Source organism: Dromiciops gliroides, chromosome 2, assembly GCF_019393635.1.
Source record: "Dromiciops gliroides isolate mDroGli1 chromosome 2, mDroGli1.pri, whole genome shotgun sequence".
In the NCBI taxonomy this organism is placed as follows: Eukaryota; Metazoa; Chordata; class Mammalia; order Microbiotheria; family Microbiotheriidae; genus Dromiciops; species Dromiciops gliroides.
The window spans coordinates 540,698,345-540,716,751 of record NC_057862.1 but is presented as its reverse complement, the minus strand read 5'-3'; the positions used below and the strand labels follow the sequence as shown (position 1 = coordinate 540,716,751).

At 42.8% G+C, this 18,407-nt stretch overlaps 1 protein-coding gene across 1 annotated transcript in view; it reads left to right on the top strand.

Annotated features, from left to right (window-relative positions):
• The window catches only part of GFRA2 (GDNF family receptor alpha 2), a 103,508-nt gene that overhangs the window by 25,261 nt on the left and 59,840 nt on the right, over window positions 1-18,407 (top strand). Inside the window, exon 4 of the mRNA XM_043990030.1 lies at window positions 8,058-8,412. Within this exon, the coding sequence (XP_043845965.1) occupies window positions 8,058-8,412 (355 nt within the window). The remainder of the gene's footprint in view (window positions 1-8,057; window positions 8,413-18,407) is intronic.

Sequence of the window (18,407 nt, the reverse complement as noted above, 5' to 3'; positions counted from 1 at the left end):
GACCATAGATTTAGATAGAAGGATAATTTTTCTTTGCCTTTTAAAAGCTTTCCCCAATGATCTATAGGAGGTCAGAGGGGTCCCTGTGTTTATTCTTATGTAGGGGTAGCCCATGGTAGGATTCTGATTGGTTCTAGGACTCTGGGGACCTGGACTTTTGTAACCCTCTTCTCATTGGTCTGTCTCATCCCCTTTCAATCAAACCTCCAACCATTACCAAAATGATCTTTTTCAAGTGCACTTCTGACCATGTTATCTTTCCTCCCAACTCAACAAACTCCAGTCGTTCCCTATTAGCTCCAGGATCCCCTATAAAACCCTGTTTGGCATTTCAAGCCCTTCACAATCTGGCCCATTCCTATCTCTCCAATCTTATACTTTGCTCTTCTCTAAATCTATAATCCAGCTCCACTGACCATGTTGTTCCCCACTTTCCATCTCCAGACTCTGGGCCTTTGCACTAGCTTGTCCCCCATGCATCCCCCTTTTTGTCCTCACTTCCTTCAAGACTCGGCTCAAATCCTACCTTGTAGAGACAGCCATCCCAGGGGCCCCTTTTTGCTGGCTCCTTCCCACTAACATTATCTCCCTTTTAGACAGGATATATCTTGTACACACACACACACGCTGTCTCTCCCATATTGGAATGTGAGGTCCTTGAAGACAGGGAGCATGTTTTTGCCTTTCTTTCTATGACGGGTGCTTGGCATGGGTGCCCGGAACATAAGTGTTTAATCAATGCTTGTTGACTGAGAAAGGGCAGCTGTTCTGGGAGTATGATGAGATCGGGCAGTTTGTTTGGGGTGGAGTGGGAATGAATATCCCTATGTGTCTAGTAAGTGACTTGTGGACCCCCAGAAAAGATTACAGCATGATTTCCAATAACAATACCAGAAGAGAAAGAAGATGGGTGTGTGTTTGGGGGTGGGGGAGCCAAGAGGGCCGAGAGAGAAAGTATTGTGGTCGTATGTAAGGGGCCCTACCAATCTCTGGGCCTTTGTGCCTCCCTCTTCTCCAGACCTGTTTCTCCTCAGTGGAAAAGAGTGAATGAGGATAATGAATCTGAACTGTATCCCCAGAGGCTGGGAGGATTAATTTGTTAATGTTTTGGAAAGTGCCAAATGTCATTAAAGCGTAGACTTTCACCCAGGCAGCTGCTTGCCAACTTTTTCATCTGCCACCTATGCCCTAAGCTCACCCTCTCCCTCCTTCCTCACCAGCTTTTTTGGCAGGCCTGCGAGGCTTTGCCTGAGAAGCACCCTGGATATGACCTTGTGTTTCTGGTTCTTCTTGACCTGGGACATTTGAGTCTAGAATTCCTCCTTATGTCTTGTGTGATCTTTGTTCTGGGTGGCTCTCCTGTAACTTCATTTCTCAGTTCTGTTATTCTCCTGCACTTAGAGACCTCAGACATGGGGGAAATATTTAATTCCCGGCTTTCAAAAAAAAGTATGTATAATACATTTTTTAAAAGTTTAATCTGTAAAATTAACATTTTCTGTATTGCTTTCTTAAGTCTAGACAAGAAATCTGGCCTTAAATGTGTGTTGCTTTTGCTGATTTCTGACATGTAAATGCTCACACTGAAAATTTAACAATGGGCTTTCTTCAACTTGTATGAGTTAGCTCCAGCTAGACCTTTCTGAATTTGGCAAACAGGTTGGCAGCTGGTGACAGGGATGATTTTGAGGGACAGAGCTAGGACAGACCCCCCCCCCCACCTCCTCACCTTTCTCACTGAGTACCTTTCCCTTCCACCTAATACTGCAGCTCTGCCCCCAATCCTTTGTCCCATTCTTGCTTTCCTAAATTGTTAACTAATCCCTGTTAAGGGATCAACTAGTAATTTAAATGTTAGTTGATATCATAGTGGGATTCCTGCTGGCATCATTTCCTTTTTGAAAGAGACTCCTTGAAGAAGGAAAAGGCTTCAAGACACAAAGGAATGAAATTCTAATGAGGGGAAGGGAAGGCAATAAGCATTTATATAGTGTCTGCTATGTACTAAAGCACTTTACAAATATTATCTCATTTGATCCTCATAATGACCCTGAGGGGGTAGGAACTATTATTATTATTATTATTATTATTATTATTATTATTATTATTATTATAGTTGAGGAAACTGAGGCAGAGATTAAGTGAATTGCCCAGGGTCATACAGCTAGGAAAGATCAGATTTGAACTCAGGTTTCCCTTACTCTACACCCAGGACTCTATCAACTTCAACACTTAGTTGTTAGAAGGAAAGGTAGCAAGAGCTTGGAAAAGAGAATGTGTGGCAGGGGAGAGGTCAAGGTTTACATTATCACTTTGTTGAAAGGAATTTGATGGGGCCAGAGATTGGGGGAGGATTCTCCTTGGGGTATGCATCCCTGCCTCTTTCTTTGCTGGTAGGAAGGCTCAGCTGGGCCTTTCTCCTAATGTGAAGTAGGTGAGGACATCTCCCCATTGTCCCCACTGTATTGGAAAGAGTACCATGTTTGGAAGACCTGGGTTTGGATCTTGATGTCTTCTTATGGGAGGCAGGTACTTGTGAGATTCTGACCCCACTGGATCCCTGTTGGAATTCCACTTGGAACAAAGTGCCAGCCCTGTGGTCTTTGGCAAGTCATCTTACTTCAGGCTCAGTGTCCTCATCTGTAAAATAAAGGAACTGTATTAGATGATCTCTTAGTTTCTTTCTAGTTCTTGATCTTTGACCCGTTGATTATTTAACTTCTCTGAGCCTCAGTTTTCTCATCTTTAAAAAGGAGAGGATTGGACCAGAGTGCTCAAGTCCCTTCCAATTTCAGATCTATAATGCTATAATGCTGGGGTTTGACTCTTGGCTGCTACAAGCCAATTTCTGGTTCTGTTTCCTGGTCTGTTAAAGGAGGAGGCTGGGCCAGACAGACTTCAAGCAATCTGATTCCTAGCTTTGAAACCTATGAATGCATGCCACTTGTTTTAATAGCAAGGGTCTTGCTTGGAGAAGGGGCCTGGAGAGAAGGCAATTGTCCTGATGAGCTCTGAAGTGGATCTCTCTTCTTCAATCAATCAATCAATAAACATGTTAAGTGCCAACTATATGCTGGCATAGAAGGGATCCTAGGTCTCTTGCTCTCCTGTTTCCCATCCTGCAAGAGGGAGGGGGCCTATTTCCCGGTAATGAAGCAATTGCTTATTTCTACTGCTTCATTTCCTGCCTTTTTTTTTTTTGTTTGTTTGTTTCTAGGAAATTTACCAAGTTTTGGCCCAGGGGTTTCCATTTTTCCCCCCATAGCAAATGCTTTCTCTATTCAAGCTCCAAATGGAAGCAACTGAGGCTATAATTACACGGGCATTAGCACAGGAACATGCTGAGAGGAGAGGGAACAGAGCACCTGGGAAACCTAAAAGCAGCCACAGGCCTAAATTAGCTGCCGTTCCTGTTTGCAATTGTCTCTCCCCAAGCCCCAACTTCTTCAGTCTGTCTTCTTCACCTTAGCTCTGGGCCATTGCCTCGTCCTTGCCTGGAAGTCACTCAAAAGGCCTGATGGGGTTTGAAAGAGAAAACTCCCTGCTCTTTGGCAGGCCCCTCCCCCCATACTGTGGCATGCACCCTCTGAGCTGTCCCTTCCCTGGTGAGGCCTGTTTCCTTCCCCTTTCCACATCCTGGACTGGTGGTGGAGGCTTGGCAAGACAATGGGTGGCTTGGGAGCTGGGGGAATGGATGCCCTGCTTCTGTTCCTATCATAGCACCCATGCTATCTCTGCTTCCTTTCTGCATCCTTCTCCAGTGCTCAAAGGGGAGGGCATCTGAGCAGCTGCTTTCTGCCTATCTGGGGTTGTTGTGGGGACAGTCATATAGCTGGGTACAGCACCCCCACACACTCATCCCCATCCCTGAATTGCCTTTAGCACTTTAGGACATGCCCTCTATGGTTTTGTGCTGTCATTCTTTGCACTTGAACCTTCGCAGCCTAGCACAGTGCCTGGAATGAATAGAGCTCTGGGCCTGGAGTCAGGAAGACCTGAATTCAAATTCAGCCTCAGAAACTTACTAGCTGTGTGACCCTGGGCAAATTACTTAACCTCTCTTTGCCTCCTCAGTCTCCTCACCTGTAGAATGGAGATAATAAGAGTATTTACCTCCTTGAATTGTTGAGGATCAAATGAGATAATATTTGTTAAAAGCACTTACCACAGTACTTGGTACATAGTGGGTGTGTAATAAATGCTTATTTCCTTCACTTTCCCTTCCCTAGTAGGTGCTTAATAAATGCTTGTTGATTGATTGGTATTGTTTCCTTAAATATACCATAAGTCCTTAGAGAGAGAGGACTTAGTAATCTTTTTATCCCCACACTCTAGTGGGTAGACCTATGATTTCCTTTTTTTTTTTTTTGTCTGTGTACTTGTGTGAGGAACTTCCCTTTTGCCATACACATCAACCAATATGCAGGCAATTATTAAGTTCTTTCTTGCTAGGTACTAGAAATACAAAGGGGTAGCTAGGTGGCAGGTAGATAGAGCTCTGGCCTTGGAGTCAGGAAAACTTATCTTCATGAGTTCAAATCTGGCCTCATATACTTCCTACCTATGTGACCCTGGACAAGTCACTTCATCCTGTTTGCCTCAGTTTCCCCATCTGTCAGATGATCTGGAGAAGCAAATGGCAAACCACTTCAGTATCTCTGCCTAGAAAACCCCAAATGGGGCCATGAAGAGTCAGACACGACTGAAATAATCAAACGACAATAGAAACACAAAGAAAAAAATGAAATAGTCTCTGCCTTTAAGGAGCTTATATTTGATTTGTTTTATACACATACACACATGCATACACATACATATACACACATATGTATATACATATACAGAATACACACATAAATATACATATATGTATGTATATTTCTTTATACACACACTTACATGCATGCACACATGCATACATACAAAATGAATACAGGGTCTGCAACTTATTTGTGACTTATGGCCTTAAAGGATTGCCTAGGAGCACGGAGAAGTTAGTTGCTGGTCAGCTACACAATCGGTATTTGTCAGAGACAGAATTTGAATCAAGCTCTTCTTGACTTTTAAGAATTAACTGTGGACAAAGGGATAGAAGGAAGGCTGATACATAGGGCTCAGTGGATACTGTTCACTAAATACATGATGAACTGCTTTTCCAGATTCTCATCCACTCCAATTGCGAGAGGGGAGAGAGAGCACCAGTGTACAACCTCCTGTTAATCTCAAAGGCTCTCAAAGGCTCAGAGAACACACAATCAGAGGGTCCTGTACTTAGATATGGAAAGGACCTGAGAAATCATAGATCAGACCGTCAGAGCAATGGGGGATGTTAGAGGGAGCCTAGTTCAGCTTCATCATTTTGCAAATGAAGACATTGAGGCCCATAGTAGGGATGTAACTTGTTCAAGGGCAGCTAGGTAGTGCAGTGGATGGAGTGCTTGGAGTCAGGAAGACTCATCTTTGTGAGTTCAAATCTGGCCTCAGACACTTAATAGCTGCATGACCCTGGGGGCAAGTCACTCAACCCTGTTTGCCTCAGTTTCCTCATCTGTAAAATGGACTGGAGGAGGAAATAACTGATCCAGTACCTCTGCGAAGAAAACTCCAAACGAATCATGAAGAGTCGGACCAGAAAATGACTGAACAACAACAACAAATTTGTTCAAAGTCACACAGAGTCAATTAGTTAGTCAGTCAATAAATATTTATTAAGTGCTTGTTCCTCTAAATCACATTCTACCTGGCACATACCAAATAGATCCAAGTCATTATCCATCACCTGCTTGAACCTAAGCTATTTGCCAATGGGGAAATGGCAGCTGAGAAGAAAGAGATGGAATTACAGGGGTACCATCTATTTCAACACTGTCACTGAACAGATGAGGAAACAAAGGCCCAGATAATTTTTTTTTTTTTTTGGTGAGGCACTTGGGGTTAAGTGACTTGCCCAGGGTCACACAGCCAGTAAATGTCAAGTATCTGAGGCCGGATTTGAACTCAGGTACTCCTGACTCCAGGGTTGCTGCTCTATCCACTGTGCCACCTAGCTGCCCCAAGGCCCAGAGAATTTAAGTGACTTGCCCAAGGTCACATAAATGATGGTCCTAAAGCACATATTTGACTGTCACTCTCCTTTTCAGTAAACTTCACTGGCTCCCTATTGTCTCTAGAATCAAATATAAATGCTGGGTTTCAAAAATTTGGCACCAGGGGGCAGCTAGATGGTGCAGTGGTTAAAGCACTGGCCCTGGATTCAGGAGTACCTGAGTTCAAATCCAGCCTCAGACACTTGACACTTACTAGCTGTGTGACCGTGGGCAAGTCACTTAACCCCCATTGCCTAAAAAAAAAAAAATTGGCACCAAAGTACCTTTTCAGCCTAATATATTGTACATCTCTTTCCTTCATGCACTCTTTGGTCCATTCAGATTGGCATTCTTTCTGCTGTCCTACACGAAACTCCACTTACCATCCCCCATCTTTGTACTGTCTGGCTCCCATGCTTGGAATGAACTCCCTTATCACCTCTACCTATTAGAACCTCAGGTTTCTTTAAAAAGAATTCAAATATCCATCTCATATACCAAGTTTTTTTTCTGATATCTTCCAGGTGCTAGGGCTTCCAGGTGCTCCCCCCCAAGCCCCCAATTACCTTCCATTTATTTTGTGTATAGTCATCTAGATACATGTTATTCCCCATGATGGAATGTGAATTTGATTGCTGGGAATTTAATTTTTGTCTCTTTATCCTCATTCACTGGTGTAATGGTGGTGTTCTTAATACATCCTCCTTGGGCTCAGTCAGGTGGACTCCCCAGGATAGGGGTGGGGCAGTAATAACAAGATCTAACACCTCATTTTGTCCAGTGACATTTCAGTTCCATCTCTTGCTTTGGCTTTCAGCTCATTTGTGTGATGCTCTTGCTCCAAGCTAGGCAGTGGGCTATAGGGGATCTGGGATTCGATTCATGTTTCTGACATTCATTGCTCGTGTTTTTATGAGCCTCAGTTTCCTCATCTATAAAATGGGCTTGGACTCAGTAACTTCTAAGATTCTTTCAGCTCCACATCTATCTATGAACCTATCAGTCATAACTATCCTGCCCTGGCCAGTCTTGTGTTGGATGGAGCCCTGGATGGAGCACCGGACCTAGAGCCACAGGACCTGGGACTCCTATTCAGCCTCTGACAGTTACCAGTTATGTGACCTTGGGCAAGTCAATTAATGTTCAGGGGTCTCAGTTTCCTCATCTGTAATATGATTCAATTGGACTGGATGTCTTCTGAGAGAGGTCCTTTCCAGCTCTCAGTCTGTGATCCTGTGGTCTTGGCTCACTCACCTCTCTGACCATCAGTTTCTTCATCTCTCAAATGGGGATGATGGGACACCTGTGCTATTTCATAGAACTTCTATGAGGATTGTATGAGATAATGTATGTGCAGTGCTTGCAAATGTTAAAGACTATAGTAAATGTCAGCTATAATAATAATTATTAATAATAATGGTAAAAGTAATCAGCAGATCTGGGTTGTAGTTTAAATAATGAGGATCATTTACTTAGAGCTAGAAGGGATTTTAGAGATCATCAAGATGGGGAAATTGAGGCCTGTAGAAGTGAAATAATTTGGCCAAGGTCCCATAGGTCAAGAGATCAAAACTAAGGTTTAAATCCAAGCTCTCTGATGGGAAATTATTTAGTGTTTTTGAACTTAGCTTTCTTATCTGTCAAATGACACTTGCCTTGGGGCAGCTAGGTGGCACAGTGGTAAAGCACCAGCCCTGGATTCAGGAGTACCTGAGTTCAAATCCGGCCTCAGACACTTGACACTTACTAGCTGTGTGACCCTGGGCAAGTCACTTAACCCTCATTGCCCTGCAAAAAACCAAAAAAACAACAAATGACACTTGCCTTGACAATCATATAGACTATGGTGGGAATCACCACGAAATACTGGTTGATGGATATGTGCTATGCAACTACAAGAGCTCATTATTATTGATGTTTCTGCCTTAGCTCCGTGCTCCTGATGACCTTTGACCCCTTCCTCCTCCTCAGGGACAGGGGCAGACCCGGCCATGAGCGCAAAGAGTAACCACTGTCTAGATGCTGCCAAGGCCTGCAACCTGAACGAGAACTGCAAGAGGCTGCGCTCAGCCTACATCTCCACCTGCAATCGCGAGGTCTCAAACTTTGAACGCTGCAACCGCCGCAAGTGCCACAAGGCCCTGCGCCAGTTCTTCGACAGGGTGCCCAGTGAGTACACCTACCGCATGCTCTTCTGCTCCTGCCGGGACCAGGCCTGTGCGGAGCGCCGCCGGCAGACCATCCTCCCCAGCTGCTCCTATGAGGACAAGGAGAAGCCCAACTGCTTGGACTTGAGGAACCTGTGCCGGACGGACCACCTGTGCCGGTGAGGATGCCCCTGGCACTTGCTGCTGCCAAGGGAGGAGCAGGGCAGCTCAGTGGCCCCCTGTTCCTAGAGAGTATTGGGCAGGGTGTGTGTGTGTGTGTGTGTGTGTGTGTGTGTGTGTGTGTGTGACAGAGAGCGACAACAAAGAGATTCAGGTAGAGATGGAGACAAATAGAGACACACAGAGAGACAGAGACAGAAAGACAGACAGTGAAGAAGAGAGAAAGAGAGAGATAGAGACATACAGACATACAGAGAGAAACAGAAAGAGAAAGAGACAGGAGAGAGAAGTGAGAGAGAGGGAGAAAGAAACAGAGAAATGGAGAGAGAGAGGAAAGAAAAGAGAGAGGAGAGAGACACAGTGAGAGAGGGAAAGAAAGAGAAAGGAGAGGGTAATAGACAAAGAGGAAAGAGAGAGAAGAGAGGGGATAGAGAAAGAGAAAGAGGAGAGAGGAGGGAGAAAGAGGAGAGAGTAAGAGAGAGACAGAAAAAAGAGAGAGAAGAGAGAGAAAGAAATGGAGGAGAGAAAAGAGAGAGGGAAAGGGAGAGAGAGACAGACAGAGATAGAGAGAGAGAAGAAAAGAGAAGAGATAGTGGGAGAGAACGAAGGAGAGACAGAGGCAGAGACCAAGAGAGACAGAGAGAGGCAAAAGGAGGGAGGGAGGGAAGGGGGCAGAGAGAGTTTCTTGGGATACTCATAATTATAACATAGTCAGGTTGGCTTGGAGTGTGTGGAATCTTCCTGGGGTTGGGTTTGCAGAGGCCATTCCATGGCCCCTACACTGAGCTGCCCAGTCATGCATGTTCCAATCCAACCCCTGCTACAATAATACTTGAATTCAATATGAACGGGTCCAAATGAGGTCCTGAAAGCTCTTTAAATACTTTAAATGATCCTGCTTCATGTTCCTTTGTGCTGAGATGTGCATGCATAGCTCAGAAGATAATTCACATTTATCTAGGGCTTTAAGATTTCCAAAGTGTTTTCTTCCCAACAGCCCTTTGAGGTAGGTTATGGAAAAATGATTACCCACCATTTTTACAGATAAACCAGGGCTCTAAAAAGCGTTAAATGACTTATCTGTGGTCATATAGCTCATATGTTTAGAATGGGAACTCTGACTCCAAGTTCAATGTTCTTTCTTCTGTATCATGCTTAGTGCAAGAAAAAACAAAGTGAAAGTTCAGCAGAGCACTCCTAACAAACTACAATGGAGGTGGTGGTGGTGAGGGAGTGGGGAAAGAAGAGGGAGAGAGAACTTCTATTTGGAGTTGACATTTACTGAAGAGGCATCGTTGTGTTGGAACCAGTTCAAAATGGCTCAGAAAAGCTGATTGGTGAATTTTCAGTGTGAGCATCTACACCTTGGAAATTGACAACTGCTACTCATCAGGGCTTGCTTTATTGTTTTATAGATAGTCTAGATTTAAGAAAGTGATGAAGAAGATGTAATAATGCAGATTAAAATAAAAAATAAGTCATGGGTACATTTACAATTCTTTGTGGAGAGACAGTTGCTAAACATTTACCAGCACATCACTGAGTAGAGGGGAAAAAATAAGAAAATCAAATTATGGTGACTCTTGAATACCAGGCCGAGGAGGTTGAACTTTGTTCTGTAATCGGTCAGTCAGTAAACATTTATTAAGAACCTACTGTGTGTCAGCCACTGTACTATGTGCTGGTGATATAAATGTAAGTTTAAAAAAGGGAATCCCTACATTCAAGGAGATTGCAAACTAATGGTGGTGGTGTTAGGAAGACAACATATAGAAGGGAGCTGAAGGGGAAGGGGAAGAGGTACTTAATATAGAGTCATATCGGAGAAGTCCAAAAGCAATGTAGTTGGTGGGAAATGGGGAGAAAATGCTGAGCCCCCTCCTTAAATAGGAGCCTACCCCCCAGACAGAGCAGCCAATCAGAGGGGCAGACAATAGTGTTGAGAAGTGAGTGAATACCAAGGCTGATTCAGTTTTGTAGCATATTGAGATCGTCTAATGATGAGATGCTTGGGGAAGGAAGGCTCAGTGGAGAAGTCCATAGAAGTCCAAATAGGTAATGGGGAACTGCTGAAGGTTTTTGAACTGAATAGTGACATGATTAGATCTGTGCATTGGAAAGATTACTCTGGCAGTGGTAAATAGGATGAATGAGATGCAGATGGAGCTAGACAAGAGGTAAGCCCAGTTAGGAGACTGTTTTAATCATCTCTATGAGAAGTAATGAAGGTGGCAGATAGTAAGAAAAGGAGTTGTATGGTTGCAGTATTTAAGAGGGATTTGGATAGAATTCCTTTTGATGGATTCTGAACTGAATGAATGATTTGCGACCACCCCCCCCCCCAAGTGGTGATTAATGGAGGATGTAACTATGGAGGAAAGTGTCTAGTGGGATGCTCTTGGCTGAAAGCATAGGTGGTATGCTTATTAAGTGTGAGGGTAAAGCAAAGCTGAAAGGGATAGCTATTGGGTTGGGATGAAAGAAAGGGTATCAAGAAAGATTTTGACAGGATAGAACAATGTCCTAAATCTAATAAAATAAATGTAATTGGGAATAAATGTAAAGTCCTACACATGGGTCCAAAAAATGAGCCACATGAGTATAGGAAGAGAGAGTTTTGTTAGATAGTGAGTGTTTCGTATGAAAGAGATGATAAACTCAATGTGAGTCAATATTATGGGATAGTAACTTCAAAAGCATCTATGATCTTAGGTCATAATAGTGGGACTTTGTGTTCAGAATGAGGCAGATTCTTATCCTGTGTTACTTTGCCCTGGTCAGTATATCTGTTTATTGTGGGCACCACATTTGAGGAAGGGATATTTGACAAGCTGGAGTGTGTCAGAGTGAGGGTGGTCTAGATGGTAAAGTGATTTGAAATAATTAAAATAGGGAGTAGTTGAACAAACTGGGCGAATATAACCTGAAAAAGAAAAGACTTAGGGAAAATATAATTTCTGCATTCAAGTCTTTGAAGGGTTGTCATGTAGAAAATAGATTAAATTTATTCTGTTTGACCCTAGAAGATAGGAGGAGAATTAACAGGGAAGTAGATTCCAGCTCAATATAAGCAACAGCTTACATTCCCAAATGCATGGATAATGATGGCGTCTGGGTAACCCCTTCTTGGAGACATTAAAGATGAGATTAATGATTTCTATTTGGGCTTAGACTAAATGACTTCTGGGGATACCTCCTAACTTTGTGATTTTGTGAAATGCTTTTATGATTGATTGGATATGGGTGGGTAGGTGGAGGAGGAAGCATTGAGATGACTAGAAAAATGATTATTGCATTGTGACATGGACCCTTTTGGAAGTCTGATTAAGCCTATGTATTCCTTTTCAGAATAATGTTTTTAGATGCAAAAATAAAGTACATGACAAAGGAAACCAATTATATGGAAATACATGTCTCAAAATATTTTTAAAAAAATTTGCAGACTCTAGGTTAAGAGTCCTTTCATTAACAGAAAATGATAGGAGAGAGGAAGCAGCTAGGTGACTCAGTGGAGAGAGTGCTAGGTCTGGAATCAGAAAGACCTGAGTTCAGATCTGGCCTCAGATACTTACTTCTTGTATGACCCTAGGTGGGTCATTTAACCTCTGCTTGCCTTATTCCACTGGAGAAGGAAATGGCAAACCACTCCAATATCTTTCTTGAGAAAACCACATGGACAGTGTAGTCCATGGGGTCATGAAGAGTTGGACAAGACTGAACAACAATGTGACACACAAAAAATCAGAAGGAACTGTTTTGGTAGCAAAGATGGTGAGTTTGATTCTAGACATGTTAAATTTGTGGTGCAGGTAGGGCTTTTAGATAAAGAAGTCCATTAGGAAGTTGGAGATATGGATCTAGAACTCAGGAGAGAGATTGGACCTAAATGTAGACAGCTGGACACTCTTCTACCTAGAGGAGATGGATGAAAAGGAAGGTGCCACACTTCTTCATGAAAGAAGTAACATGGATGAATCAGGCTTATTCAGTGTTTACTATGTGCCAAGTAGTAGGCTAGGTGCTGGGGATATAAAGAAAAAAATCAGAAAATCCTGGCCCTCAAAGACTTTACATTCTCCTAGAGGGATACAACATATTCACAGTGTAAAGGTGGGGTGGAGGTACTAGTAACTAGGGGAATCAGGAAAGGACTTTTGAAGGAGATCATGCCTATATAAAGCCCTGCAGATAGAATGTTGTAAAGGGAATAATAGCAAGGAGGTTGGTTTCTCTGGAGCATAGAGTGTGGGAGAGCAAGTGCTCAGTTTAGGACGTTAGATTAGAGCAAGATTATGAAGGGCTTCAAATGTCTGAGAAGCTTACATTTTATACAAAACACCTAAAGATGCGGCATGGCATACCTGTGCATTAGGAATATCACTGTATGGTGGATTGGAGAGGGGATGGTCTAAACTAGGGAGTTGTGGGGGTAAGTAGAGAGATGGGGATAGATCTGACAAATGTCAGTTACCTAGCATTTATTAAGCATCTACTGTTTACCAGGCACTGTGGAATACAAGCTTTTGGAATATTTGTATAAAAAGAAAGGCAAAAGACAGTCCCCGCTTTCAAGGAGCCTGAAGTCTAGAATGAACAGAACTTGGCAAGATTCTATACTGGAAGAACGAAGAATCAGGAAAAATTCCCTAGTTAACAAACTTGGATAACTGGAGGAATTATGGTGCCCTTGACAGAAATAGGGAAAGTAGGAGGAGGAGGAGACTTAGGGGGAAAGATAATGAATTCCATTTTGTTGGGTTTGAAATTCCTGTGGTACATCTAGGTGGAGGTGTCAGGCAGGCTGTTGAGGATTAAGGACTATTGTTCAGGAGAGAGGTGAGGGCTGGGTATATTGATTTGAGAGTCACCAGCATAGGCTGTGAGATCAGAAAGCATATAGAAAGAAGAGTAGGCAGAATCAAGGTTGTTCTGAGTGGTAGAAATAATCATGGATTAAGGATACTGGGGTTCTAGTTGTGATTTGGCTGCTAAGGGATGGTGTGACCTTTCAATGGGTCTATGATTCTATGCCCAGAGTAGGTGTTAGGCCATGGAGAGGAATAATTTAAAGAATTAAATAGCTATCAATGAGGAAAATAGGCATAAAACAGAAGGGAGTGTTTCAAAAGACCAAAGGGCAGGGAACATTAATGGTCAAGGAAATCAAGGGACTCAGAGTTGACAGTCAAATAGAGGCACTAAACCAGATATACCAAGCTTGTTCACCAGGGTAAGTTTTAGCTAATGCATTCTTTGTTCATTGTTGGGTAATAGAAGAGGTGCTGCCATTTTTGTGGTTTAAACATTTTTCTAAAGTCTCAAGAGGTTCTGTCCCATAGAAGAGGAATAGTCTGAGATGAGGGCAATGAGTGGGCTATTTAATTTGCTTGTAGCAGCGGCCAGATAAGCCTTACCTCTTAGACAGAACCATTTACTCCCACCAAGCTATCTGTTATTCATATATGACTACTGAGGTAGCGGGGGGAAAGGCAGGAATGGAATTGCCTTTTAGAATCTTGGCTGGCTAGGGACTGGGGAAATCATAAAGTTGTAGAAAAAGCATTCACAATCTGGGATCCATCATACATTTCAGGTCAAGAACCTCTCATCTACCCCACAGAGGATCTGTGGATAGGTTTCAGGGGCTCTGTGAACTTGGATGGTAAAAGTTATGTCTTTATTTCAACACAATGGGTTTCTATTAATTTCTGACATATTTTATTTTATGCATTTAAAAATTCTGAGGAGGGGCCCAAAGGCTTCCATGAAGGGAAAAAAAAGCAATTCAAGAATTGCTCTTATGTTATGTTCATTTGAGATCATTTTCCTTTTGAAGTTAAATTTAGCTATAGTAATGTCCAGGTTTGAGATGGGAGTAGCAGGCAAGAGATAGAAGACTGATAGCAAATAGAGGCATTACCATGTAATGGTGGGCAGCTTGGTGGTGCAGTAGATAGACCAATGGACCTGGAATCAGGAAGACTTGAGTTCAAATCTGGCCTCAGACACTAGCTGGGTGAACCGTGGCAAGTCACTTAATCCTGTTTGCCTCAGTTTCTTCATCTGTAAAATGAAGGAAATGGCAAACCAGTCCAGTATTTCTGTCAAGAAAACCTCAAATTGGAACATGAAGAGTTAGAAACAACTGAGCTATTGTGTAATAGCAGTAGAACTGGGCTGAGACTTAGGAGATCTGGATTCTAATCCAGACTCTGTCACTAAGGGACCACTGGAAAATAGCTTCTCTACCAATGGTCTCAGATTGCCTGTATTTAGAAGGAAAGTGTTGGAATAGATCAAGCAATCAACAAGCAATAATATGTTCCAGATTCTATGAGTAGAGATCATCATACACAATAGCCTATCTCTCTAGGACTCTTGCAGATCTGAAATTCTATGATTTTATGGTGTTACTAGTTGATTTCATCCTCCAGTTCTGATATGCTCTTGAGGAAGTGACTCTGCTATAACCCCTCTGACTGGTTAAAAATAAGATTCACTAAATCTGACAAGGCAGGAGGATGTATCTAAAGGGCTTTCCACATACCCACAGGGTAAGGGCTGAGGGAAAGGATGAAAAGTTTTGCTTTCCTCTCTTCTTCCATCAGTTCTCAAACTTAGGTGGTAGGATGCTGGTAAATGTTTAATGACTGGCTCTGAAAAAAAAACACTTAAAAAACCCCATTTCCTCCATTATTTCCTAAAGTTTACATAATCATCAAATTAATAAATCAAGTTTTCTTAAACAGAAGTTGCAGTAGACTCATAATTGAATAGAAAAGGAATTTAGCTAACTCCAGGATTGAATCACAAGATGGAGTCAAGTGTGGTTCACTCAGTTCCCACAATTGTTGTCCCAGTTCTCTCACTTCCATTACTGGGGAGGCTTGGGCACCTCATTCTCTTTCCAGTCTTGCCTATGAGTTAAGTAGCATGATTCTTCCTTGAGGGAAACTTTGTTGATTCACATGGCAGAAAGGGAGGACTATGGCAGTGACAACGGTGGTGGTGATGGTGGATGTGGGTGGTCATGGCATGAATGGGTCCCCTCTGGAGCTGATGAGCTGAAGCCAGTACTGTTGAATAACAAACCTGCCTCTCAAGATCTGGCCATTTAGAAGTGAAGCTTCCATCAATATCTTTCCAACACATGCCCAATGCTTTAGCTACTCATGACTGACTTTCTCAGGAATACCATTTCCCATCTCCCCTTCAATGCAGGAAGCCCACCTGACCTTGCCTAGGTATCATTTAAAGCTTAGACATGGAATCTTGAGAAGGAGGCTTTGCCAGCACTCACAGGGACCGGCCCCAAATTAGAGTTAGTTCATTGATTCGCTGCAAGGAACACCTTTGACAGGTCTAATACATCACAGGGGTGATATTTAGCGGACTCTGCCATGCCATCTTATTAAATGTCACTAACGATAAAGTGTCTAAGCCTCTCCTAAGATCAAGGCATCCGAAGAAGCCTCTGATTAAACATCGACAGTTCCTTGTTGGAGCTTGGGGGTGGGATGGGAAGTCCAAGCTAGAAAGTACAGATAAGGTCCTTTTCTTATTCTTCCCTGTGATCAGCATCCTCTCCCTCTGGAAATTATTTTATCTTATATTGGATGTACTTGTATTTATAATTGTATTTGATTATTTGTGGATATGTTGTATCTTGGCTTATTTTCCTTCCACTCCTCCCTCCCTCTTCCCCCTGTCCCCCCAGTATCTAGCACAGTGCCTTACACATAGTAGGTTTTTAATGCATATTTATTGAATTAAATGGAATGGGTTACCCATCTCTTCAATGAACTCCATGCTCACTGACTACACATGGAGTGTGAGGAGAAGGGGCAAGACTGTGAGGTGGTTGGTTATCTTTAATTCTAACTGGTTTTAAGGTTTGGTTTCCCCCAATCAAATTTTAGCTAGCTTGTATGTCCACATGACCTTGGGGTTCTAGATTCATGTTAAATCAGTGGTGGATTCTAGAAAATGCCAAGACTCCTTTTTCTTGAAAGGGTTTACAATCTGGAATTTTGGAAATTCAGGGTACTGTTTGGATTTGGAATGTGATGGAACCCCAGAGTGGCCTCCTTTGGCCCATAAGCTCTGCCAACCTCTGGTTCTATCCATGCAAGACCACGTAAAGGGTGACCTTTATTTTCATTTCACCTCAATCCAATGAACAATTATTAAAAATCTGCTATGTGCAAGGCACTGTGTTAGATACTGGGGATACACTTTGAAAATTGAGTTGAAAAACAACCCCTTCCCTTAAGGAGCTTATGTTCATATAGACTGGTGGGCAGTGAGGAGGTGGTACATTTTCCATAAACAGTGCTTCTTAAGATCCTATTTAGGATAGGCCTTTGGAAATAAATGACGTGTTTTTCTTGGTGGGCCAAGGGTGCAAGATTTATGAACAACTCAGTGCTGGCCCAAACACCACTTCCTGGCATGCCATTTTAAAAAAATGTGGGCCACCATAGATGAATATAAATAGGACTCCAAGCCTTGAGTCCCTCAAGCCCTTCTGCAGGACAAGAAGGAAGTAAGCGCAGGGATTAGTGTCCCCAGTAGTGGGATCAGGGCTGCTAGGCAACTGTGAGATGGTCTGAGGATTTGTATATTTGACTCATACTCTGCTGGGCAGTACTTGGAGGCTGCCCCTCTTGCCTTCTTGCAGAATAGCTTGGCTGTTGTAGGTCAGCATCTAGAAGTAAGAAGCCCTGCTGGATACTTTGATGATTAAGTGCTAAATTACACGACCCAGACTTTAAATGTGTTGGGAAGAAGTTCAGAGAAGAGGAGATCATTGAGCTTGAGAGTAGTTGAGAGGGTTCGTTGAGGGGGTGATACTTGAGATAGGCTGTGAAGTGTGTGTGATTTGGGGATTGAGAGAGACGAAGTCATTCCAAACAGATGGAACAACATACATGAGGACACTGTGGAAGGAATGAGTTTAGGATATTAATGAGAGAGGGAGGATGCTCCCCTTCCTGGAAGAGAAAGGTGTACTCTGTATGAGAGATGAAGTTACATCTGAGGGTCAGCATGACATGATGGAGAGGCCCCTGGACTGGAAGTCAAGAAGACCTGTATTCAAATCCTACTTCAGATATTAATAAGCTGTGTGACCCTGGAGAGCAAGTCACATGGACTCTCTCTGTCTCAATCTATGCTTTTTTTTTTTTGGCAGGGCTATGGGGGTTAAGTGACTTGCCCAGGGTCACACAGCTAGTAAGTGTCAAGTGTCTGAACTCAGGTACTCCTGAATACAGGGCCGGTGCTTTATCCACTGCGCCACCTAGCTGCACTCAATCTATGCTTTTTTTTTTTTTTCAATCTATGCTTTTTAAGACAGAATCTTGGGGCAGAGCCGGGGGTGGGGAGAAAACCTATATAGACTCCCCTCACCCTTTCACTTTAAAAACTGGGACATTCTGTTTCTGTTCTCTTTTTTCTCATCTCTCTGTCCTTCTTTGGGCCATCAGAAGACCCATATAAAGATAGATACAGAATATTTATGTTTATATACCCCCCCAATGGCTGTAAAATCCTTTATATACACATCTCATTTGATCACCATGACAATGGGGAAGATAGTATAAATATTCTTATTTCCATTTCACAGATGAGAAAACCAAGGCTCAGCAAGGTTGAAGTGATTTGCCTATAGTCACATAGCTAGTAATTGGTCAAACCTGGAATAAAACCCCAGGTCTCCTTATTCTAAGCCTACAGTGCTTCCTACTTTATTTTGTTGCTTCTAACAGGAAGCCTCCTATATCATAGTGTGCCTTAAACCAATTGAGGTCACTCATCCAAGGCTTGGAAAACAACCTACAACCCAGGTTGATGGAGGGCAAGAGATACTGAAGCCACATGATGTGAAGGAAAGACTCTTGTGCCACTAGTTCAGGAGACACTGAAAGGGAAGGAAAGGAAATTAGGAAGGGTGGGGGGGGAAGAAGCAGAGTTTCTATTGTGGATGGTACAG